This window comes from Trichophyton rubrum (assembly GCF_000151425.1).
Source record: "Trichophyton rubrum CBS 118892 genomic scaffold supercont2.6, whole genome shotgun sequence".
Lineage (NCBI taxonomy): Eukaryota > Fungi > Ascomycota > Eurotiomycetes > Onygenales > Arthrodermataceae > Trichophyton > Trichophyton rubrum.
Genome location: NW_003456423.1, coordinates 434646 through 459230, shown reverse-complemented (window position 1 = coordinate 459230; position 24585 = coordinate 434646). Strand labels below are relative to the sequence as shown.

The window sequence follows — 24585 nt, the reverse complement described above, 5'->3', positions numbered from 1 at the left end:
TGAAATCAGCCATTACGCCTCCGCTTCGACTCCAGCGGGCTCCTACGCCTTTGCTAGAGATGTGTCTCTTCGCTGGCGGGCGTTTCTAGCTCTGAAAAGGCCCGGTGGTGCTTCTTCGGCAGCCGGACCAGGAGCAGCTGTAGAGGGCGGGATATACCACGGCTCATCGTCTACGCAGCCAGACTCCGCTTTTCGGTCACAGTCTTCGCAGGAGATGCAGTCGAGCTTGCTAGACCAGGAGAGGGAGTTTCAGCAGGGAAATTTGCCTGTTAATAGTGATACCTCTGGTGGTGCTGGTACCGACTATATATCTACATCTACCTCCAAGGGGAAAGGCAGAGAAGTGCATATGGGAGATGAACGGTTCGATTCTGCTTGGAAATCTGCTTCTTCCAATACTATTCCCTCTGCAGTCACGGAACAAGAGCGGAGAGACGGCCAGGCTGTTTCGGATCTGCTGTCGTCTGCCACCTTTGACCCGTCGTCTCTTCCGGATATGGACCCAGACGAACCACAGCCAGAGCCAGACATGAGCTTTCTTACGACGAACCAGAACGGACAGCAACAACACGACATATCCTCTACCTCTCTAATACCAGACATTGACTTTGTTCTTGCTTCATTACGTGGTATTCCGGCCCAGTCTCAGGTAGAGCATCTGCGTGACTTGCCCGGTGTAGCGGAGTGGTTGGACCTAGACCGGGAGTATCAAGACGTGGTATGGGGTTCTCTCAAGCCTGCTGTGGAAGAGGCGAGGCAGGAAGTGCAGGAGAAGCTTGAAAAGGGGGAAAAGGGGGCTGCAGTTGGGGATGGGCCCGCTGTGGCACGCCTGAGGATGGTGTTGGCGCATTTAAAGGAGAAGAAGAGCATATAATTGAGCTTGCTTGCTTTACGTGAACATGTACGATATATGTATGGCATATAGTTGAAATAAATTTCTTGATAGATCGGTCGTAAAAGTACACCTGTGATGCGGGATATAAGAGACAAACAGGAGAGACAAGACACGGGAAAGACGTAGATGCGTATATACAACAAGTGTGTGCAAGGCTTAGTATTCCAGGCTGGGTGTCTGGCCCTTGACACGACCAATGACGATACCGGCAGCGTACTTGGGAATAACCTCGTCGTCGTGAAGCATCTCGAATTCTAGAAATAATGTTAGTTTGATAGATAAGTAGAGTGAAGAGAAGACTTACCCTCAGTGGCATCTCGGCCCATATGGCTGAACAGGGCCTGCGCACCGCCAGGGTGCTCGTCCAACCAGTTCGTCACATCCATCACCACACCCTTGACCACGATCCAGAGGTCGTCTTTCTTATTGTGTTTCGCCACTTCCTCCATCGTGAACTCCTTCTCGGGCACCTTGAAGTTTGCTACATCAGCGGCGACGGGCTCAGGACCGGCAGAGGTAGCACCAGCGCCAGCCCCCGAAGAGGCGGCTGGAGCAGACGACGACGACGACGTGGGAGACGCCGAGGTCGAGGCTGAGGCTGTTGTGCTTGGGGTAACGAGGGATTGGGTGTTGCAGGGCTTACCTGACGGGGCACTCCATTCGACAGATACCTTGCCGGGCTGGTTGGGGTCGATGTGCAGGGATATCTGGTTCAGGCGCTGTTGTGCACCGCCGGCAGCAGACGACGCAGCAGGGTTCTTGAGCAGCTGCTGGAACAGGTACTGGCTGGCAGAGTCGCCGGCAACACGGCCGTAGACGACACAGCCGAGCAGAGAGGATCCACCGAGGCGGTTGGCGCCGTGGACACCACCGGCGAGCTCACCGCAGGCGAACAGGCCGTCAAAGGGTTTCTTCTCGCTGTTGAGCACCTGGGCCTTGTCGTTGATCTCGATACCGCCCATGGTGAAGTGCAGCACGGGCTCCATCAGCGCAACGTAGAAGGTATCTTCGACCTTCATGGGCAGGTTGTGGAAGAACTTCTTGCCCCATGGGTCGGGCTTCTTGCCCTCGCCGATAGCGTTGTAATCGTCGAAGGTCTTGCGGAGGGCAGCCTCGCCGCAGCCGATTTCTTTGGCGAGCTCAGCGCCGGTCATCTTCTTCATCAGTCCACGGCCGGAGTAGTGGCGGGTGTGGAAGTCGAGGATGTTGGAGGCCTTGCTGTTGAGCACAAGGCGGATAGGCCACTTCTTCTTCTCCTTCTCCTTCCACATCTGGCCGGAGACGTAGTCACGGTGGCCGAGCTCGTCGGCGAATCGCTCACCGTCCGAGTTCAACAGGATACCGCCCTCACCACGGAGTGCTAGATTGGACAAGTTAGCATCTAGTTCACAACTTTTCTTTGTATAATAATATAGGCCTACCCTCAGCAGCAAGGAACTTCCACTTGGAGCCTGGATCCTTGGGGTCAATGAGACCGGTAGGGTGGACCTGGACCTTGTCCATATCGATACCATTGGCACCAATGGCCATCAGCATCTTCTGGCCGTCACCGGTGGCATGGACACCGTTGGTACTGGACAGGCCAATGGTGTCTGGTCGCCATTTCTTCAGGAGAGAGGTCTCGGTGAAATCGGCAGCGTAACCACCAGTAGCCAGGACGACAACACCCTCTTCAGTGTGAGTCTGGCCGTTGTACTCGTATGTAACACCAGTGACCTGATTACCTTCCTTGTTGACGGCAACCACTCTAGCCTTCTTGAGGACCTTCATGCGCTCCGGGTCCTTCTCGGTAAGCTCCTCAAGGCGCTGCATCAGAGCGTAGGTGATGGCCATGCCGGGGAACTTGGCATCATGGCCACGGTGTGTTCGGGGGAACGAGTGTCCACTGCTACTGTCAGTAATCCTTTCATTCACAGTTTCTAAAGTGTAGAGACGTACCCAAGTCGAGATACAAGGGTCAGATCGAGGTTGAAGACATCCTGCAGCCACTCGACGGCGGCGGCCGACTTGTATGTGAGGACCTTTATGAGTTCAGGGCGGGCCTTGTCTCTGGCAGACTTGAGCGTGTCCTCGTAGAACTGCTTGACGCTGTCCTGGATACCGAGATCGACCTGGGTGCGAGTGAGGGCTCCGTTGATACCAGAGGTGGCCTTGGTCGAGTTTCCTCCAAAGAAGTCTGGACTATGATCAGCTAGAGTCCACCACCACGAACTGCGCAAAGAAGGACTCAAAACTCACTCTGTTTATCCAAAAGCAAGACGTTGCCTCCGTTGAGGTAGACTGTGTGGGCAGCACTGAGGCCAGACACTGTGAAGCAAGTCGGTCAGTCAGTTTCATCCTGTCGCGGCCGTTGCTGTGGTACCTGGTGAGGGACAACTTACATCCACCACCGACAACAATAACCCTGGGAGCCATGATGAATTACAGGCAACAAGAAAGAAAACAAAAGGGTCAAGAGTGTATGATGTTATGAGGAGAGAGAGAATGCTGCGCGGTAGAAGGAGGTGGTGGGCGAGGTAGAAAAGGAGAAGAAGAGGAAGAGGAAGAAGAACGAGGTCGAGATATCAAGGAAAGTCGAAGATCGAACGATATGGAGGAGCAACGCCGAAGCTCCAGCCGAGGTTCAGCCGGTCGAGCTCTATCCTGGCCAATCAGAGGGCAGCACATGTAAGCATAATCTCGGAACAACGGCGGCCCGCAGCTACCCCGGATCGTCTTGGCGTAGTCTTGGCGTTGCTTCCCCAGAGTCTTTGCGTTGAAAAAGCGCCAGCAAGTTTTTGAAACGATCCACGACGGGCGGGCAGCAAAACAGCCGGACGATGGAGCGGGCGGGAGACGCAGGCAGGCTGGCTGGCTTGCTGGGAGCCTATCGTGCGAGTGGACAGGCGGGGAGGGCGTCGTTGGTTAGCTGCCTCTCTCGCATGTGAAATACATAATGAAGCCGCTGGGACGGGACGCATGTGATTTTCTGAGATCGCGAGTCACGTGGATGTAACCTGATCCTAACACGCGACGGCGACGATGAAGCAGACGAAGCAGAGGCGGCGGATAGCTCAGCAGGAGGGTAAGGGCAATAACACGAGACGCGACTGGCCGCTGAGCTGCTGGACACCGGTAGCACAGATGAAATAACCCGCGACGGCATCAACCTGCATTCTCTATTTAACTGTCATCAGATATCTATGTCTCATGCTATTCTCCTCTCTATCTATCTATCTACCTTGTCTCTACAAGATCTATATCATCTACTTTTCCCTTGTTCTACTCTGTTATTCCTGCTGTCTTCTTACTCTGCCTGCTGTTTTGCTGCTTCTTCAGCTGTACCTGATTAGTCATATGTTTGTCATCAAGTCACGCGAGATGACGTAGATACCCTTCACGTGACTATAGGTACTCACTAGTCCCCTTCAGACCTAGCGACCGGCAGAAAAAAAGCCGCCCGGGCGCTTCTTGTCGCCTGCTTACCTAACTCACCGCCTTTCCCTTCTCGTCCAGCTTCTTTTTTTCTTCCTTTTTTTTTTTTTTTTTTTTTTTTTGAGTTTTTCCGTTGCCAAAGGAAGATCCAGCGAGAAAGCAAACACCATCAGACGCTTACTCCAGCTTTTTCCTCCAGGCTCACCGAAAACACAAACCAGCAGCAACCGCCGTCGCCCTGCCGCCCCCCCCAGCGCTCGCAGTCCCAGAGCTCGATAGTCCGCCGATTGCCTGACCAGCCTGCTGCCTTGCCGGCGCTCGATTCTGGCGGCCTCGTCCCATGTCCAGCGCCGCAGCTCGCCCCTGAAAGCGACCCTCCCTCCACTCGTTCTGAGCTGGCCCAGTTCACTCTTCCGGCCCGCTGCTGGTCGAGCTGCGTTCCAGTCGACGGCGTACCAGGACGATAACCGCTATCCGGCTCCCGTTGTGCCCTCTGCCCTCTCGTTGACACTTGGTTGAGGCCCGGCTGCTCGGCGTGTTGAACCGTATGAATCCGTCGGGTAAAGATGGGTGGCATCCGGGTGCTGGCCCGCAGCCTCACCATGTAGACCAGCTAGGCCAGCAGTCCGCGCGCCCAGTCGGTGCTTTTGGGTATATTTCTCCTCTTTCCCTTGTTGATCGTGGCTGTTGGCCTTGCTAGCAGTGGCTTTGTACGCTTAATATGACATGTCAAGCTGACGGCGCTTTGCGCATTCGGGGAAAAAAAGGCAAAACACTCCGTTGGATGACCAGGCGTCGAAACAGCCGTCGCGTACCCTTCCTCCGCCGCAAGGTACGGCCGCTTGTTTGCTTTGTCTCCTATCTTTGCTATATACGACTAACGATGCCCTCTGCAGGCCCATATCACTCCGCAAGCCAGTCAGGCCATTCTCTCCCCACGCTCGCAGATCTCACGCAGGGCGCCTCTGTTCCTCCTCCAGCGCCCCAGTCACATCAGCAGCAGCAGCAGCAGCAGCAACAACAACAACAACAACAGCAACAGCAGCAACAGCAGCAACAGCAGGCTTCTCGCTATGGTCCGCATCAGCAGCAGCCGCTAGGACGAGGTCACACATTGCCCGGTATCGGCCAGACGATCCAGCACACTTCCCCTCCGTCGTCGATAAGTCATGACCGCGAGCGTGAGCGTGAACGGGATCGCAGACCTCGCCAAAGGGAGATAGAAATGCTTGAACTCGAGCGAGAGATGGAACGAGAGAACGAGATGCGCGAGCGAGAGCGTGAGATGGCTGACAGGTATCACCGTGAACAGCAGCATCAACAGCAGCAGGCCCAGGCACAGCAGCAACAACAACAGCCACACCCGGTTCAAAGTCATACGGGATCCATCCCCATCCATCAGCCAGTTGCTTCAAAGGTACCAAGCTCGATCCACGGACCCAATGGCCTGCTCTCGAATCTGGCTACGGCCACTAACGCGCCACAGCCTTCTATTCAGGCTTCAAACCCACCTTCCAGCCTGTTTGGTAGCTCCATGCAACACAGCGAGGGGCCACCACGCCAGTATCTCCAGCCCTCCCAGCCGGTCCTCGCTTTCAACTCGGGCCCTTCTCAGGTTCCGGGCAGTGTTGCTGCTCTAGCACAGGGCCAGCAACCCATATTAAACGTAAGTTTGCCCCTACTTTCCACCCCATTTTCTTTACCTGCAAAAAGTAGCTCTGCCTGCGTGAATGAAATACACACAATGAAAACGATGTGTCGCCCTCGTCAGCCGTCCAAACTGATGGGAAGTACTGGAAAATGGAATGTCCCGTGAATTTCATTCACCGTGCTGAGAATGACTCCATGGCTGGACTGATTTCACTGAGATTCCGCTCCACCTGTACCATATATGCACTATTTCCTACGTCTCTTTTTTTTTTTTTTTTACGAATTTTCTTTCCGTTATTTACTCAATTCCCCTACCTAAGCACACGTCGAAGTTGATTTTGAATCCCTGCTAATGGCGCCTAACAAACAGGATGCGCTGAGCTATCTGGACCAGGTCAAGGTCCGCTTCGTCGAGCAGCCAGAAGTCTACAACCGGTTCCTTGACATTATGAAGGATTTCAAAAGCCAAGCGTGCGTCACATGCGGACTACATTACAATATACACAAAACTGACAGCCTATAGTATCGATACACCCGGCGTCATCCAGCGTGTTTCGACCCTCTTTAACGGCCATCCTGCTCTGATCCAAGGATTCAACACCTTCCTACCCCCCGGGTACCGTATCGAATGCGGAACGGACGATAACCCCGATGCGATCCGCGTGACCACTCCCTCGGGCACAAATACCATCTCCATGCAGTCAGGTTCTAGACCCTCGTTAGGCGCCCCCGAAGGAGCCGGCCCTACAGTACAATCCGCTCCAGCTTCACGTCCCGAATACTACGACCAGCCTCGCAGCGCATGGCAGCATGGTCATGCCCAGCAGCAGGCACAGCCGGGCCATCCATCAGGTGCGCCTGGCTCATACTCGCCCAAGTCGCAGCATATGGCCGCAGGCATGTACGGGCAACAACAGCAGTCTAGACACAACCCATCTCAGGACACACAGTACGACTACCAGGCTCAGCATGAGCAACAAGCTTCCAGTGAGGCCACCTCAATGGTTCATCAGCAGGAGCAACGAGGAGTTTCGCAGTTGCAGAATGCTGTATCGGTCGCCTCCGGTGCAAGTCGGCAGCCGATGATGCAGCTTCCACCGGGTTCTCATACACCCGGCCCATCACAGCCTATCGGCTCAATGGCCACTGGTATGGGCCCGTCGGGTGTTATACCCGGCCAAGTTGATGCTTCGAAGCGTGGACCTGTTGAGTTTAACCATGCCATAAGTTACGTTAATAAAATCAAGGTATTTAAGATTCCTGCAAAGTTATGTGCCATTCATTGCCGTTGATTTTCACTGACGCTTTTATCTTCCCCAGAATCGCTTCTCCGACTCCCCCGAGATATACAAACAGTTCCTTGAAATCCTGCAAACATACCAACGCGAATCCAAGCCCATTCAAGACGTTTATACCCAGGTCACTCACCTCTTTGGCGCCGCTCCTGATCTCCTAGAAGACTTTAAACAATTCCTACCAGAGTCTGCAGCCCAGGCGAAAGCTCAAGCTACACCCTCAACCCGCCAGTCGCAGGAAGAAGTGCCCGTCATCAGCAATGTACGTGGAGAACCCGGTTATAGCTCTGCAGGTCTGCCACAACCTCAGTTGGCAAGAAGTGATGTGAAGATGCCACCGCTGGGACAGTTTAACGTCAAGGATTCAACCAAGGAGAGCAAAAAGCGACGTGGTGCTCCAGGTGCCCAGGCCGTCGGTGGAGGAATGCCCGGTATGCAGCCAGCAGTTGGCGACATGAATGGTGCCCAGATGAACAAGAATGCTCCCCAGCAGATCGGCATGAACAAGAGAACAAAATTGAGCCATAAGCCATCTGCAACGGATGCTCATCAGCCTACCATCTCACCAACTCTGGTCCCTGCATTGCCTGAGCCGATACCTCCAAGCTTCTCTCTCACTCCCTCCCACGAAGAATATGCCTTCTTCGACCGGGTGAAGAAATTCATCGGCAACAAGCAAACATTCGGAGAATTCCTCAAGCTCTGCAACCTTTACTCTGCGGACCTGATTGATCGCAATGTCCTCGTCAACCGTGCCGCGGGTTTCATCGGCGCAAACCAGGAAATCATGTCCTGGTTCAAGCGATTCATGCATATCGAGCCTAAGGACGAACTAATCGAACCCAAGGCCAAACCTGACTCTGGATCTGTCAATCTCTCTCACTGTCGTGCCCTGGGACCAAGTTATCGTCTCCTACCTAAGCGTGAGCGTCAAAAGGCTTGCAGCGGCCGTGATGAGCTATGTAGGAGCGTACTGAACGATGACTGGGCCTCTCATCCGACATGGGCTTCTGAGGACTCCGGATTTGTTGCCCATCGCAAGAACCAGTACGAAGATGCTCTGCACCGTATCGAAGAAGACCGTCACGACTATGACCACCACATCGAAGCCTGCATCCGCACTATTCAGCTTCTGGAACCCCTGGTGCAACAGATTTCACTTATGAGTGACAGTGATAGGTCGTCGTTCAAGCTGCCGCCCGGCCTTGGAGGTCAGAGTGAGACTATCTACCGACGGGTTATCAAGAAGATATACGATCGCGAACCCGGCCAGCGAGTCATCGAAGAGATGTTTAACCGGCCTTGTCTCGTGCTGCCGATCGTGCTTGCCCGGCTGAAACAGAAATGCGAAGAATGGAAAGCAACTCAGGTACGGTTACTCCTTCCTCTAAGCTCTAATTAAACTTGTATAAAAGCTTGATACTGACGAAATATAGCGTGAATGGGATAAGGTGTGGCGAGAACAGATGCAGAAGGGTTTCTGGCGCAGTTTAGATCACCAGGCTATCATCATGAAAGGCAACGACAAGAAGGTGTTCTTGAGCAAACATATCCAGCATGAGATTCAGACGAAGTTTGAAGAAGGCCGGAATCGTCGTAGGACTGGAGTCCATGTCTCCAATTACCAGATGGACTTTGCCTTCGAGGACTCTGAAGTGGTTCTTGATGCTACCCATCTGCTGCTCTGCTATCTCGACCACAGCTCCGCTGGCTTTGGTGCTGATCCGCAGCGCGTTATGGCTTTTATCAAGGACTTCATTCCTGTCTTTTTCGGAATTGATCGGGAAGCCTTCAAGAATTACCTCTCAGAGGTGTATGACAGTTCGTCGGCAAGCGAGGATGCTGACGATGATAGCTTGCCAGACGAAGCTCCCATACGACCAAAGCGCATCACAAGCGGGAAGAAATTCGAGCTTCTGCGCGAGGTTCTCAACAGATGCCCAGATCGGTCTAACAGGCCCGAACTTGACCTCAGGGCCGGATCCACAGCCGCAAGTCGAGCATCGACTCCTCTGTCGATGAACGATTCCACACCCGCGCCTCGTTCAGGCGATAACTTTGATATCGCCGAGCTTCGATGGATGGACCATCCTACTCGCGGAAACTTCCATCACAAGCGGGAATACCCGCTCAACGAGCCCTACAAGAAGAAAGTCCACCATTTCTACTGCAATCTTACCATCTACTGCTTCCTATATACCTTTGAAATTCTTTATCGTCGGCTGTTGAATGTGAAGCAGTATGAAAAGGAAGCCCATGAGGCCGTTCGTCGTGCTATGGCACCCAAGGCCGCTTTGGAGCTGGGAATGATTGATAAGACGCCCGCTGATCTACTTTATGACACCGACCCCAAGGCAAACTTGTACCACCAGATCATCCGCATGTGTGAAGAGGCGATTACCGGTAATTTAGAACTAACGCATCTCGAGGAAACCCTGCGCCGCTTCTACATGAAGAACGGATGGCAACTCTACCAGCTTGATAGAATCATGGGTGGTATTGCGAAGTACGCTGCTGGCGTGTTCAATGGTGATGTTAAGGACCGAAGCTCAGATGTTATCAACCTGTTCTACAAAGAGCGCGAGAAAGAGGAGACAACTCATAACCAAGAGCTCCAGTATCGCAAACAGGTGGAACGATTGATCAAGGAAGGAGATATCTATCGAGTCACATTTGTAAGAATCCATAATTCTGCTTCCAACTGCGAATAGGTACTAACTTGTTGGTCTCCAGGTCCCTGCTTCGAAACATGTCTTGGTCCAGCTTTTGACTCCAGATCAGAGTACACTGGAAAGTGACGGCCTGGGCCATGAAGCTCGATGGTCCTACTACGTTTCTGCATATACGATGCGCGATCCCACTGAGGGAGTTCTCTTCTCGGACATGCGCATGCCTTTCTTGAAACGCAACTTGCCTCCTAAGATGGACTCGGATGAAGAATATAACAACTTTTACAAGCCACTTGTTCATCACGACGGCCTAGTCATACGCATTTGCGCTAACAGCTATAACATTCTGTACGAGCCAGGTACCCAGGACTGGTGGTATCGCCATGAAACCAACAAGGAAACCAAAGCCCCAGAGAACATGAGGGAATACGCTAGCTTGAAAGAGAAGCGCAGAGATCGGTTCAGAGGGAAGTTTGTGAATAACCCTGCCTGGGCCCGTGGACTGAGCAAGGATGAAGTCGACAAGTCAAACCAGCAGTTCAGGACTTGGGTTGGTGCCGTTGCAGAGGACACGGCACCGGCCGTCGCCACTTCCGACACCGCAGCTGAGCATAAATCTGATGACAAGTCTGCTTCATCGGCTAGTCGTGAGAAAGACACTGCTGGCCTCAAAGTAAAAGGCGAAGAACCGGCGGACGAGGACCAGGAAATGGGCGGCGTTGATACTGAGCCTTCAAAGTAGTATCTACATCGAGCCCACCTGACTGACCTTGTTAATGATTCCATCTAATTTTCTCCGTTTCTCTTGAATATCTCTTCACTAAATGCATATCCGGGGAGTTAACCATTTCACCAAGGCAGGCCCCCTGGCGCCGGCGCCCTTCCTTTTGATCGAGACGGGAAAGACAACCAAGCAAGCTCTTTGCTTCGTTTCTTTCCGCTCTCTCGAACATACGTACATTTACTTATCTAAGTACCTGGTTGGTGGGCATGGATGGATATTGTATCTGGCGTGGCATCTTCGCCTTCCTTTCTTCTGCTTCACCTTGCTTCGGTTCCCGTCTTAATGTCTTTTTGATTATCTCGATGTCTTGTCTCTATTATGCTTAACTAACCATGTACTATTGTTTATGCTGTAATTGATATATTTTGTCAGCCAATGCATTGTGTCATTGAATATATTCTCGACTCTAGGTGCATAGTTGGCGGTGAAGTCGGAGAGTTGGCGTTGGACGCAGTTTAAATCAACGACATCAATGTCAACATCAACGTCAACGTTCTCTATTTGAGCGCCAGCAAGCGGACTAACGCCCCAATACCTAATGGTTATAGGTGTATATCTACCAGAAGGCTGCCTTGTGAGTGACGGCGGGGGTTGTAGGTGACCAACAGTCATCCAAGACCCTGCTGGCAGCAGACACATAGCCCTCGGCTCACTTTGACCTACTACGACACTAGAATTATCATGCATGATATCGTCGATACTATACCGTCCGTGATATCGCGCCTTTCAGTACGACGGGCCATAAATAAGCTCTATATGGACACGCATCGATGGCCTCAGACTCCGGCCGGACCGCGGCGGTTAGGCATGACGCTCGCCTTGCATAAACATGCATACTGGACAGACGTGTCTCCATTCACATATAAATTGACGGCCCCAACAGCCTCGTACACTACCCTGATGGTAGAGAACCTGGCTAATGGGCAGCCTCACGAGTACCAGAAACGAGCGAATAACGTGGGTATCAAGGCGAGGACGGCTACTCCGTTACCTTGACGAGTCAGCTTGCATCAGCCAGATCGCTGTAACACTGATACGCAGCGTCCGATGTTGGTCTGTTCCATGTACATTCTGACGACAATCCCAGAGATTTGGAACAGATGTCAGCAATTAATCTATCGTGATTAATCTCCGATTAATTTGCCAACAGGAGGGATTGGTGTATCATATATATATGCACAGAGAGGGCGTCATGCTTAAAAATCTCTGCATCTTTCCAGAAATAACCGGCAAGAAAGTTGCTTGATATTGCATACTCCGTACACTGTTAACCTGCTGGGTCAGATCAAGCATTATGTTCTGTCTTGACTTCGGCACTCTCCCGCGGCATAAGAGGTGTTTCCATGTTATCCGATCTGATCAGCGGCAGATGTGATTGGGAGATCCAGGGGTTACCTTCTGTGCACACACCAGTGTTGGCAAGAATGTCAGCATATACGATGCGATCTTGCACATCAATACATGTGCCTGGTGGAGTTGGGGATCTCCTCGTTTGACAGAAAACATTCGGCGTAAACGCCCAGCTAAGAGAGATCTGCGATGCTATATACCGAGTATGGACTGTCAGTTACGACGGCTAGCCAACGTATCAGACGCTTCCTGTGCTGTGACTTGTGTGCAAGGAATGCCCACCCAGGGAGGACAACACAAACACATGCCTGAACGTCTTCGACTTGCCAACAAGCCAACGAGGGGCAGAAGGGTAACTATGAGCAAATATGGCGCAAGAGCCGCAAGAAATTGCAGTGCAAAAGAAAAGAGAAGAAGCAAAGAAAATAACAAATGAGTGCTGTGGAATGCATCAAATTTCGACCAAAGGCGCCCAAAACGAAGGCACCTGCGAGTGACAAACGCCACGTCGAGGAACGGAATACGGCTACGAGCAGCGAATGATATTTTTGCATTGGGCGAGAAGAGAGGCTCCCAAGCCCATGAGGCTTTTCCAAGAGCCCTTGCGAGACGCCATGGATGAGAGCGAGGAGAGCATCTCCGTGGTGATATTAGGGTAAAAATAGCGCTTGACACGAGGCGGACCCCCCGTCCGTTGCCTGGCCTTGCAGCACTACACCCAGATAGGGCAGGCCAGCGACAGCCCTAGCAGGGAAGTCCGGACAGGGATATCCTTCGACTGCCTGTCTGCCTGCCTCTGTTCTGCTCCCCTATCCCTTGGTGAAACGCAGGAACGGCGAATATACTTTTGACGGAGGGATTTTTACCTTTACGCCGTCAATAATACAGAGATCCCGGGACCAAGACATCTTAACCAGCCATTATACCGGCTACGGAGCAGGATACAAGACATCCATTATCAGGACCTGTCGAGGAGCATACTCTGTATGCGAGACCTTCTTATACATGACGCTTGGTCTCTCACTTTTTGAAAATCCCACGTTGTGGCTCATCTTAGTTGGTCGGCCCTGACTTGCATATCAAATCTCCCCAAGGCGTATCGCCCGTGACGGTAGCGTTGTTGCCAGCTGGTTCTGCCCCTGCCGAGCACATTCTAGCAGCCAATGAGCGCGGCGAGGGACCTGGCTCACCGCCACCCAGGGCAGCAGCTCGGACGATCCTCTCGAATATACTTTCAATACCGATAAATAAAATACATCAACAGAGCAGACGAGGCCACGGCGCGCGCAGCACCAGCAAGATGGAGTGAGCAAGACGCGGAGACAAAGGCGAAGGCAGAAAAGCATGAAGACAAGTTTAGAAGCCATTCGCAGCCGGGGGTGACAGCCAGAAATAAGAGAGACGGGTCATGCCCGGGGGGGGGGGGTCTTCGTGTGCTGCCAACAATCGGTCTAAATATACTGGCGCAGGGCCCGCCAAGGGGGTTGAACGCTTGAAGGTGCAATTTCCGCACACGGTGCAACGCCCCCTTTTTCCCACTCGGCAGCGCCCTTGTCCCCGGCGAAGAGGAGTACTTAATATAACACTCCCTCGCATAGCCCTTTCATTTCTGTTTGCTTCATATCTCTCGGTTTCCGTCTCCAGGAGATTCTCCCTTGCCTACCACCGCTTCACTCTTTCAGCGGGCATTCTTTAACGACTATCCAACGCTCTCTATCGTCTGCGTTTTCCCTCCAGCCAGCCGCCAGCCAGAGAAAAAAAGAACGAACGCCTCCCCGCCGCCACTGGAGAAGAATCGATAGAGGAGAGATATGAAGTCTTCCTTGTTTATTGCGGCCGCTGGCCTGCTCGGCTCAGCTGTCGCCAGCCCTCATGCCCATGGCCATGGCAAATTCCATCGCCGCGCTGTTCCAAATCCTCAGGAGACCTGCTTCTGTGAAACCAAGGTCGTCTTTTTCTACGGACCTCCAACCCGTATGTTTTCCCCTTGATCGATGAATGGCAATGGTCATTGATGGGCCGTCTCTATCGCGAGTGTTGATTGCAAAGATTTCCTGCTAACTCGGGATGGTATTAAGTCGTCTTCCCGACACCAACACCCACACCAACGCCGATTGAAACGACCACCACCGTCCAGTCGACCAGCTACACCACCGTGACTGTCAATACCACTGTTCCTGCTTCCTCTCCAGCTCCTAGCTCCTCCGAAACTCCCCAACTGCCAACTGATATCATTATCGTCTACCCGACTCCAGGAACTTACACCATTGCCCCAACCACCTACACTGTTTCCACCAGTGCAACCGTCTGTCCTTCATCTCCTTCCAGCGCGCCAACAGGCCCTATTACCAGCGGTGCTCCCCCATGCCCAAATCCCACCGTTATCCAACCAGGCACCTATACTCAGTCTGGCACGGTCGTGACGGTCACTGTCACCAAGCAAATCTTCACTTGCCCTGCTCCAACCAACACTCACCCGGCACCACCACCGCCACCACCACCACCAACCACGACCCCAGCTCCTACTCCCGCTGAGCCATCCCCGCCTCCCCAGGCCCCAACCAGCAAGGCCCCTGAACCACCAAAGGCCCCTGGACCACCAAAGGCTCCTGAACCACCAAAGGCTCCTGAACCACCAAAGGCCCCAACTTCTTCCCAGGCCCCGGCTCCTAAGCCAAGCGGTGGTCTCGGTGGAGGTAAAACTGGTGGCATGACCTACTCTCCTTACTCCAACAATGGCCAGTGCAAGGATGCCGGTACTGTCATGATGGATATTTCCACCATCAAGCAGGCCGGTTTCACTGCCATCCGCCTCTACTCCACTGACTGCGATGGCCTCAAGAACGTTGGTGATGCCTGCAAGGCCCACGGCCTCAAGATGATCATTGGCGTCTTCATCTCTGAGACTGGTATTGGAGGAGCTGGTAAGCAGGTCACAGACATCACCAGCTGGGCACAGTGGGAATTGGTCACACTCATTGTCGTCGGTAACGAGTCCGTCCAGTCTGGTCGCACTGATGCTGGTGCTCTCGCCGGATTCATCCTCTCAGCCAAGGCCACCTTCAAGAGTGCTGGCTATAACGGCATGGTCACCACCACTGAGACCGTCAACGTCTGGCAAGTCAGTGGTTCTACCCTTTGCAGCGCAATTGATGTCCTTGGTGCCAATATCCACTGCTTCTTCAACCCTGATGTCACCGCCGACAAATGTGGCAGCTTCGTCCGCAGCCAGATGGAGCTTCTCTCCAAGATTTGCCCAGGCAAGCAAGTCTTCAACCTCGAAACTGGCTGGCCTAAACAGGGTAACCCTAACAACCTCGCTATTCCTGGTGTATCACAGCAGAAGGAAGCCATCGAGTCTCTCGTCAAGGAAGTCGGACCTGAATCTATCTTCTTCTCCTTCGTTGATGATGCCTGGAAGGATCCCGGCCAATTCGGAGTCGAGCAGCACTGGGGATGTATCGATGTCTTCAAGTCCATGTAAAGTTAGCATCTAGCTAGACCCGACGCATTTCACTTCAATTCCGTTTCCGCGTTATCACCTTTTTACTCTATTATTGACCCCTTTCTCTCTTCGCCCCCCTGGGTGTCAAGTCTCGCACCATTTTCCCGTTTTCTCGACTGCGAGGCACGACCTACCTTCTCCTGTCTCTGTTACTCCCTTTCTCGCTTCGTCTTTTTCTTCTCTTGTTCAAATGCCCCTGGCCGCTTTGTGGAATAGTTTATGTTTGGAGTGAGTTGGATCGGAGGGAGTTGTATTTCATATACGCAACAGCCGTGTTCACTTTTAATCCATGTCAAGAATTTCCTTTTCTGAATTCCAATTCCAAGCAACCGATAGTCTGGCTGATATTTCATGGTATCTCATGGTCTTGATGATCTCCTAAACTGGAGCCTCCCAGCTGACCAGCCTGATATTGCGCCCAGCGTATACTCAACGTACATTTTCAACCTCAGACGTCATCAGGACCAATGGTCACTGACCTTCTCGATGTTTCGTCAGTTCCATGGCTTTTCCACCGACGGAGCAACTTGAGGCCGTCGGATCTGCGGCTCAACTGGTTCTTCCGGTCGTTGCTAAGCCCTGGGCACCCCCCTGTGGGCCAACAATAGCAAGACAGCAGCGGACGAGCTTCGCTGCTTGGTTGCTATCAGCTCATGACAGGTCCCTCCTCGTCCCTCCGATGGCGTTGGGCCGGGAGCTTGAAATATAGCTGCCTGGCTGATAGTTATCCACTGTCGACGACGGCCTCCCTCGCATCATCGTATAGCCTCCGTGCTTCACGTTATGCTCACATCTAAGTATGGCCTCAGCTCGTAAAATTTTTTTGATAACGACCGTTTTGGACCCTGTGGATCTGGCTATGACGAGTTCCTTAGTATCAAGGCTTGACGGGATGGAGCAACAGTCGACCTGGGCCTGTTCAGTCCTGTTCTTGTTTCTCCTGCGGGTCGGGTGGATGTCGGAACCCGCAGTCTCGCTTCCCCGATGGCATAGCTATCAGATGCTGGATATATATATATATACGTATATAAACATGTATATAATTCATCTCTTGCTGCGATCTCTGGCTTTTTCCGACAACTATATACCCCCTCTCATCAAAGCGGATATCAATCTGGCCAGCATGAGCACTGCAGTTGAAGCAGGAGGCCAGAACGGCCCGCAGCAGTCAGGAGTCTCATCCTCTGCCAGCTCGCATACCGAGATAGAAGAATTCCGTCCCTCGAAGCGGACATGGCTCATCTTCCTGACGCTGTCTGTGTTGACGCTGATGGTGGCCCTCGATGGGACGTCTATATCCGTTGCCTTGCCTGTACGCATAAACACTGCTTAACATGCCCTGTTCATGGAACCACCTAAACTGACTGTTCTGATACTAGATAATTGCTTCTAAACTACATGGATCGGCCATCGAGGCCTTCTGGAGCGGGACCTCGTTCCTCCTCTGCTCAACAGGTTGGACCGCCTAAAACCCGATATCCAACCCCCGTTGTCAAGCTAACAACCGATCAAACAGTCTTCCAACCCAGCTTTGCGTCGTTTTCAAACATCTTCGGCCGCAAACCCATGACGCTGATTGCACTGACGTTCTTCTTCGTCGGCACTCTTGTCTCTGGCCTGTCAAACAACTTCACCCAGATGCTGGTCGGTCGATCCATCCAGGGCGTCGGAGGCGGCGGCATCATCGCCCTGACGGAAATCGTGGTCACGGATCTGATCCCCATGCGCGAACGGGGGAAGTACTTCGGCATCCTGAGCTCGATGTGGAGTTTGGGATCAGTGCTGGGCCCTGTGTTGGGCGGCGGATTCTCACAGAACGTCTCCTGGCGATGGATCTTTTACATCAACTTCCCCTTCGTGGGCATCAGCTTGATATTTATCATCCTCTTCTTCAAGCTTACCCGTATCCCGGACTCGTTGGCCACGAAGTTACGCAGGATAGACTATATCGGTTCAGCGCTGTTCATTGCCTCTGCGGTTTCCTTTCTCATCCCCGTTACTTGGGGAGGAGTCATGTACGACTGGAGCTCCTGGCGGACTCTGGTGCCCTTGATACTGGGCATTGCAGGACTGATTGGATTCATGTTCTATGAGACGTACTTCGCGGCTGATCCCATGATTCCCGTTACCGTGTTTGCTACTCGAACCGCTGTCGTGTCGTACATCGAGACGGTACTACATGGTCTCGTTCTCTGGTGCGGTCTCTACTACTTGCCTCTTTACTTCGAGACAGTCAAGGAATACTCGCCCATCCTATCCGGCGTCGCTCTTTTCCCGCTCAGCTTCACTGTCGCCCCTAGTGCCGTCGTAGTAGGCGTCATCACCACTCTAACGGGCAAATACCGCTGGTCAATCTGGATGGGCTTCTTCCTCAGCACGCTGGGAATGGGCCTGCTTGCCATTCTAAAGGTAGACAGCAGCGTTCCAGCATGGATCTTCCTCATGCTCCCCGCCGGCGTGGGATTAGGCATGCTTTTCCCGGGCCTTGGTTTCGCTATCCAGGCCTCCGCGCTCAAGGGCCATATGTCCATGGCCGTAGCGATGTTCAGCTTCTTCCGTGCCTTCGGTCAAGCCATTGGCGTTGCTATTGGCGGCGTCATCTTCCAGAACCGCATGGTGGCCAAGTTGAGGAAGTATCCTGAGTTTTCTGCGCCGGGCCTTGCGGAGAAGCTGAGCAAGGATGCCGCTGTGTTGGTGCAAGTGGTTCGAGGGATGCCTGAGGGTCCGCAGAAGATGCATCTCAAGGAGGCGTTTACGGGCAGTTTGAGGTTTGTCTGGATCGTCTGCTGTGTGCTTCTGGCTGTTGGAGGGTTGTTGAGCGTATTTACTGCCTCGTATGACTTGAATCAGGGGATCGATTCGGAGCAGACGCTGGTTGAGAAAAAGGATCGCAATGCGACGGTTGAGACGGGTGTCACTCCATCTCAGAAGGCTTGATGAACGCTTTTTGTTTCTTCTTTTCCCTTTTGTTTGGGTACAGCCATGGTTATGGCTACGGGAGGGTGGCTATTGCGTTTCAAGAGGGAATGCTATAGATGGCGTTGATGCTATGGGTGAACATAATAATTGATGACATGTATATAAATAATATAACGAAGACACTCTCGATTCAAAGTACCAACAGCGGTATATTTTCGCACTGCATCAGGAAAACCAAACCAATTCATTACTGCTAAAGCCAAATCCAGTCTTTCTTCTGGGAGGTAGAGACAAAAATATGGGGGATGGATAGGGTCGAATATCCCCGGGTAGACTATGCAAAAAGACGAGACAAGCAAGGCCCAACGTAGGACAAAATGTGTATATGCAAGGACTGGAAACAATAGACGGAGAGTCCAGACAGATAGGGAAAAGGCAGAAGACAGAAGTCAAAGTAAAAGAAGAAAAGAAAAGCTAGCCTGTCCAGGGCGCATGATGGCTGATATATATATCGATAGCAAGACCAACTGTGCAATGCATGCATATAGGTATATGTCGGAGCGCGAGTGTGGGTGGAGGTATAGGTGGTATTAAGCTATTACGCAAGAGAAATCGTTACCCTTGAAGGTAGATGGTGAGGATGTAGAGCCAAAGGAGTAAAAGAGAGAGATAAGAGGGAGTGATGGAGGTAAAAAAAGGGAGTATCTAGTAAGGAGAGTGAGATGCAGATGCGCGCTGAGAAATAGGAGTGGGAAGAAGATGTGAACATAAATAAATCAGAAAAGGCCGAATCGTTTAGTCTTTGGTTTTTCCCCTGATAGATACCTTGTTAGTACGTGCATGTAGTTTAGGTATAGAGAAGAATATGGGCGAGATGTACCATTTTTCTGGAGACGACGGGAGGCAGCAGAGTTAGGGTCAGCCCCTGAGGCAGCCGCTCTGATGGCAGCTATACGATGCTTTGCCCTCTCGTCGCCATGATCAGCGGCGCGGACATACCATACATTGGCCTCGAGGGGATCACGACGACATCCAATGCCCATTTCCGTGAAGTAGCCAACTGCATATTCAGCTTTGGCAAGCCCTAGAAGCAATGCCAGTTAATATCAGGGGTTACTATGTATATAAGCGACAAGGGGGAACATAGAGACATACCACATTCGGCTGCCCGTCTGGCCCATTCATAGGACTCATTCTCATCCTTTTCAAGAATGGGTTCAGCACCAACCATGAACCAGGCACACAATGCCATCATGGCCATGGGGTGGCCTAATTGCGCAGCTCCCGTATAGAAATGGACGCTCAACGCCGGGTCTCGAGGACAATTGAGCTTTCCATGCTCATACGCGTCGCCCATACGATAGCTGGCCTCCGCATGGCCCAGTTCAGCGCTTTTGGTGAAAAGCTGAGCAGCGTATGATTCGTCCTGGAACACATCGTCGCCATATCCGACCTCGTGCAGCAGTCCCAGCTCGTAAGGCGCAGCATTGTACTGAACATCAGCAGATTCAGCAGCCCGTTTGAGCCAGGTGATGCCCTCGCGGTATCTCTTGACCAGCCCCATGTCTCCAGCCAGACAGGCCCTTCCTAGCCTTGCCATGGCGCCTGGATGGTTTTTAGAAGCGGCCTGGCGGTAGAACTGGACTGCCTTTGCGCCGTCCTGCTTGGTTCCCCAGCCAAACTCGTAGCAGAGAGCAGCACGATAACCGGCTTCTGCATGGCCATGTTTGCTTGCAGCGACGAAAAGTTGGAATGCCTTGTCGTGGTCTGGTTTTCCTTTGTTGAAGAGGCCGGAAGCCAGCCCATCGCCAAGGTAGTATTGAGCGTAAGGATAGCTCCGGTCAGCAAGACGTTGCAGGATGCCCTTTGCTTCCCGTAGCAGCTCTGCCCTGGAAGTTTCTCTTTTGTCTGTGCTGTTATTGTTATTGCCGCTGTTGGTATTACCGTTGTTGTTATTTGAGGAAGATTGCGACTCGTCTAGATCGATGTCCTGGGCTGCGTGGATCATGAAGACGGCAAATTCGTACTGGGCGCCGGGGTCATTGGTCTTCTTGACGTTGGCCAAGTACATGTCAAACGTCTGCTTCTGGGAGAGCAGCGAGGCATTGTTGCCCACGGCGGAGCGCAGATAGGCGTTGTTGAGCGCATTGGGCGCCGGTGGGGGCTGCGGATAGGGGACGTTGAGCAGGTCAACAAAGGAGAGCGGCCGCAGGTCAGCCTGGGAGTGCGAGCTGACTGCACGGGCGTTCGGCGAGCGCCTGTGAGCATGGGGGACGCCGAGATGGTCTGCTCCGTGGGCGTTTCTGTTGCTGGAGGAGCGCGAGGAGATGCTGGCGCTGGCACTGGCGCTGCGGACGTGGCCATGGAAGGGCTGGTGATGGTACTGGAGCGGCTGGTAGGGCTCGATGATGCTCTCGGCGGCGCTCTCGTCGCTGTGCCGGGCCTCTGACTGCGCATCTGGCTGGCCCTCCGACTGCCTGTCTGACCGTGGGCTGTCTGTCCGTTGTTGTTGTTGCTGATGTTGGTGTTGTTGCTGATGTTGATGTTGATGTTGATGTTGGTGTTGATGTTGCTGGTGATGGCCCATCTCTGCGCTGGAGGACTGGTCTGCCCTCGCGGGCGAGACGGGCCCTCCGTGCATGGCAACGCTGCCGTGCTGAGCGTTCCCCGGGAGCTCCTTTCTCGTAGGCGTAGATCGTAGGTAGACTGGCAGCGGCGGCGAGAGGGGAGGCTGCTGGCTGCCCATGTCTTTGCTGTCTCTGATCGGTGTCTCAGGCTCCTCGTCGATAACCCAGGCCAGCAGCACCTCCCGGCGGGTCCTGATATAGGTATTTAAGCAGACAGCAGCAAGCTGCTCTCCTCCGGTGGCCAACCCTCAGCCTAGTTTTCCGGAAGTTATGCAGCAAGGTGCTCTTTCGTCAGCGACCTGTCGTGGCCCCGGAGTCAGCCAGCGGGTAGTTACTAGCAACAGACGAGACGAGACTCGAGACCACAGGAGGGGGGCAGGAGGTTGTGCCTACAGCGCTCTCTTTTTCAATGCAGCGAGAAACAGACCATGACGGCCAAACGAGCGGGAGAAGAAGAAGACGACGACGACGACGACGACGAGGAAAAGGGAGAGACGACTGAGCGAAGGACTTATTTTTTTCTGTTCTTCTTCCTGGTGGAGTTTTCTGACGCAAAGCAGAGATCCAACTGCTCCACGGGATGATGGATGGAGGACGCAGCGCAGGATTGAGGCAGGACGGAATGCCAGCAGCCACGGACTAGCGAGCGAGCAGAGCAGCTAAGCGAGAGGAAGCTGAACAAAGCCAGAGAGCAGCGGACGAGCAGCTGAACGAGGGACGCTTGAGAGACGCAGAGATGGCCAGCAAAGGCGCCGATGTTTGGACGGTGGCTGAGGATGAGGCTCGCGGGCTCGACGGCTAAGCTGGCGACTTTGATATACGAGGCAGCGCAACATGCATAAACCAGACGTCAGGACGAGCCTTGACTAGCTCAACTGCTGCGTACGCTTGACTCTCTGGCGTCTTGTCGTAGTTATTATTAGAGCCGGGGCAGCGCTTTGCATGGGGAACTCGCTTAGGCGTAGCGAGCACTCATGAACGTCTCTCTTTTCTCTATATCTCTATCATTCTATCATTCTATCATCCTATCATCCTATCATCCTATCATCCTATCATCCTATCATTCCTATCATTCCTTTGCTGTCATTGTTAATGTTTACTTCTTCAGCGTCTTCATCTCAGCCGGCTTCTATATAGATCTGAGACACGCAAGGCGAAGCCCCTTTTTCTTCTTCCGCCAGCGCTCGCTCTGCTGCCCGCCCGGACTTGGGCACTTGTCAGGCCATTACTAGCCTGCGCCAGCCGCCCTGCAGGCCTCTTCTCTGCCTTTTGACTCTCTTTTATCTCTTTATTTTGTTCTCTTTCGCCTGCTTTTCTGTGATATCAACTTCTCCCCCCTTGCTGGCGTAATAAAAGTGTTATTAAAAGTGCTAAAAGGAGGCCTCTGTATGTAATGTAATTACCGGCTCCACCCAAGTTGCCCCTTTTTGCCGGTAAACTTGTGTAACCTCGATACCGCTAAACTCTATCTTCGTTGCCTGGCAAACAGCTCACGTGACTTTTCCTTTTGTCTTTCTTTTTTTTTCTTTTTTTTCGGTTTTCAAACATCAACAAAAGGACGAAAAAGCCAGCAAAGACAGCAAAGACGGCGAGAAAAAGACAGTCGACGCCTGCTAGACGATTATAGTCAACAGAGAGAGACTCGCCAGTGCTCGTCGGAGCTGCTGATGCCCGCTTAGCGCCCTCTGTGTGTCTGTCTGCCCGCCGCCGCTCGTTATCCGCCTCGACGACCCCCTATCACCACGACTACCATCGATATTATACACCAGCAGCAGAGACACAACAGCAGCGACGGCAGCGATTCTCCGTACATGGTCGAGTGGATGAGACCGCTGGATATATAGATGTCCCTCCCGCAGCGGCCAGGGGCGTCCTCGTCCTCGCCCAGCCAGCCGTCCTTCCGCGACTCCTACCAGCGCCGGCGGCCTGACATCGAGTCCCCCAGTCCCTCGCCCTCGCCCACGCCCGCCGGCGAGCTCGGTCGCAAGCGCAGTCTCATCCGTCCAGAGCGCCATAGGATCAGCCGTGACCATCCAAACTACCACTACCGCCAGCATGCCCAGAACATGTCTGTCTACCCGTCCACCACGGGCAACGACCCCGTCTACGAGGAGGCCGGAGCCCCTGAGCTCGTCGATACCTCTGAGACCATAAGCTCCGGCAGCACGGGGCTCAAGAGCATCACCAAGCCCGAGAGAAACACCACCAGTCTCGAGCGGAACCCCAGCATCGATGTCAACTCGGTCCCTTCCACCACGGGGGGCGCACCAACCCCGTCCCCCCGCCCCCCCGCGGCCGCCGACAGCAGGCAGTCCGACTCCCACCGCCGTATGCAGCGGAAGCTCTCTCGCAAGGCCTCCAAGTCGACCAAGGAGGAACGCCGGCTGGAGGAGAAGAGGCGCCAGCAGGAGATGGACAACATCAAGCCCCCCAGCTTGTGGAATGTCTACTGCGGCATGATCACCTTCTGGGCCCCAGACTTTATCCTCAAGTGCTTTGGCATGCCGGCCAAGGCTCAGCGGAGAGCCTGGAGAGAGAAGATGGGCCTCATCAGTCTGATCCTGCTCATCTGCGGCTTCGTCGGTTTCCTCACCTTCGGATTCACCCAGGTCGTCTGTGCGGCTCCTCCCGTGCGTCTCAAGGTCAACGAGGTCGACCAGGGTTACATGATCTTCCACGGACGCGCCATCAACCTCGCCAACTCCCGACACCCAGCCGTGCTCGGTCTGCCCGACGCCTCTGTCGTTGTCTTCTCCGGTGACGGATACGGCGGCCAGGACGGTAGCTTTCTCTTCCAGAACGTCAATGGCGCCTGCAAGGGCATGATTACCCCCAAGGAGGGTTCTGATATCCCTTCCAACAGCGACGGTGACATGGGATGGTATTTCCCCTGCGTCACCTTTAACCAGGACGGCTCAACTAAGCCCAACTTCACCACGCCAGAGTACCTCGGATACAAGTGCCATACCTCCGCCGCTGCTCGAGACGCCTTTTACGATCTCCGCACAACTGGCGAAGTCTACTTCTCTTGGGACGACCTCAAGAACAAGAGCAGAAACTTGCTCGTCTACTCCGGGAACGTTCTCGACCTCGACCTGCTCAAGTGGTTCAACACCAGCCAGGTTTCCTACCCGTCTCGCTTCGACCAGCTCCGTGAGAGTGAGGAACTGCGCGGCATCGATGTCACCCACCGTTTTCAGACCGGCCCGGAGAAGAGGATGTTCAAGTGCCTGACCCAGATCATCAAGGTTGGTTCAATCGACACCGAAACCGTCGGATGTATCGCCTCCAAGGTCGTGCTCTACATCTCTCTCATCTTCATTCTGGCTGTTGTTGTCGTAAAGTTCCTCCTTGCCTTGGCCTTCCAATGGTTCTTGGCCCGCCGGTTCGCAGCTCCCAGACAGCCATGGATCCAGACTCCAAGGAACGGAAGCCGCCAAATAGAGACTGGAGTACGACATCTACCGGCCCGGCCCC

At 53.4% G+C, this 24585-nt stretch overlaps 8 protein-coding genes across 15 annotated transcripts in view; 6 read left to right on the top strand and 2 right to left on the bottom strand.

Moving 5' to 3' along the window:
* Positions 1-214: 214 nt before the first annotated feature.
* TERG_05580 (uncharacterized protein) lies at positions 215-874 on the top strand (the record flags this gene model as incomplete). The annotated part of the gene is made up of 1 exon (XM_003233658.1): positions 215-874. One exon carries the CDS (start codon positions 215-217, stop codon positions 872-874), a length of 660 nt encoding a protein of 219 aa, XP_003233706.1.
* A 177-nt stretch (positions 875-1051) lies between these two features.
* Positions 1052-3310, bottom strand: TERG_05579 (uncharacterized protein; the record flags this gene model as incomplete). 4 transcript variants are annotated; one of them, XM_003233657.1, is made up of 6 exons in its annotated part: positions 1052-1149; positions 1200-2255; positions 2317-2780; positions 2834-3071; positions 3134-3202; positions 3277-3310. In XM_003233657.1, 6 exons carry the CDS (start codon positions 3308-3310, stop codon positions 1052-1054), a joined length of 1959 nt encoding a protein of 652 aa, XP_003233705.1. The 4 variants fall into 4 exon arrangements, with proteins under 4 accessions (XP_003233705.1, XP_047606645.1, XP_047606643.1 ...); XM_047750004.1 differs by lacking the exon at positions 1052-1149 and having other exon boundaries at positions 1319-1365; positions 1539-2255; XM_047750003.1 differs by lacking the exon at positions 1052-1149 and having other exon boundaries at positions 1162-2255.
* Positions 3311-5192: 1882 nt separating this feature from the next.
* TERG_12309 (uncharacterized protein) lies at positions 5193-6238 on the top strand (the record flags this gene model as incomplete). Its single annotated transcript, XM_047751285.1, has 1 exon — positions 5193-6238. The coding sequence occupies one exon, from the start codon at positions 5193-5195 to the stop codon at positions 6123-6125; it is 933 nt and encodes a 310-aa protein (XP_047606642.1). The 3' UTR covers positions 6126-6238.
* A 118-nt stretch (positions 6239-6356) lies between these two features.
* TERG_12308 (uncharacterized protein) lies at positions 6357-11322 on the top strand. The gene is made up of 4 exons (XM_047751284.1): positions 6357-7206; positions 7280-8623; positions 8691-9929; positions 9988-11322. Exons 1-4 carry the CDS (start codon positions 6655-6657, stop codon positions 10663-10665), a joined length of 3813 nt encoding a protein of 1270 aa, XP_047606641.1. The 5' UTR covers positions 6357-6654; the 3' UTR covers positions 10666-11322.
* Positions 11323-13370: 2048 nt separating this feature from the next.
* TERG_05576 (uncharacterized protein) lies at positions 13371-16075 on the top strand. The gene is made up of 2 exons (XM_003233654.2): positions 13371-14031; positions 14136-16075. The coding sequence occupies exons 1-2, from the start codon at positions 13869-13871 to the stop codon at positions 15539-15541; spliced, it is 1569 nt and encodes a 522-aa protein (XP_003233702.1). The 5' UTR covers positions 13371-13868; the 3' UTR covers positions 15542-16075.
* Positions 16076-16361: 286 nt separating this feature from the next.
* TERG_05575 (uncharacterized protein) lies at positions 16362-18499 on the top strand (the record flags this gene model as incomplete). Of its 3 annotated transcripts, XM_003233653.2 has the most annotated exons (3): positions 16362-16874; positions 16942-17017; positions 17079-18499. In XM_003233653.2, the coding sequence occupies 3 exons, from the start codon at positions 16362-16364 to the stop codon at positions 18497-18499; spliced, it is 2010 nt and encodes a 669-aa protein (XP_003233701.2). The 3 variants fall into 3 exon arrangements, with proteins under 3 accessions (XP_003233701.2, XP_047606639.1, XP_047606640.1); XM_047750001.1 differs by lacking the exon at positions 16362-16874 and having other exon boundaries at positions 16961-18499; XM_047750002.1 differs by lacking the exons at positions 16362-16874; positions 16942-17017 and having other exon boundaries at positions 17129-18499.
* A 758-nt stretch (positions 18500-19257) lies between these two features.
* TERG_05574 (uncharacterized protein) lies at positions 19258-21227 on the bottom strand (the record flags this gene model as incomplete). Of its 3 annotated transcripts, XM_003233652.1 has the most annotated exons (3): positions 19258-19295; positions 19362-19565; positions 19637-21227. In XM_003233652.1, 3 exons carry the CDS (start codon positions 21225-21227, stop codon positions 19258-19260), a joined length of 1833 nt encoding a protein of 610 aa, XP_003233700.1. The 3 variants fall into 3 exon arrangements, with proteins under 3 accessions (XP_003233700.1, XP_047604438.1, XP_047606638.1); XM_047748456.1 differs by having other exon boundaries at positions 19258-19565; XM_047750000.1 differs by lacking the exons at positions 19258-19295; positions 19362-19565 and having other exon boundaries at positions 19566-21227.
* A 1164-nt stretch (positions 21228-22391) lies between these two features.
* TERG_08867 (chitin synthase CHS3) overlaps positions 22392-24585 on the top strand; it is a 5049-nt gene continuing 2855 nt past the window's right edge. The window contains exon 1 of the mRNA XM_003233651.2: positions 22392-24560. Within this exon, the coding sequence (XP_003233699.1) occupies positions 22953-24560 (1608 nt within the window). The 5' untranslated portion in view covers positions 22392-22952. The remainder of the gene's footprint in view (positions 24561-24585) is intronic.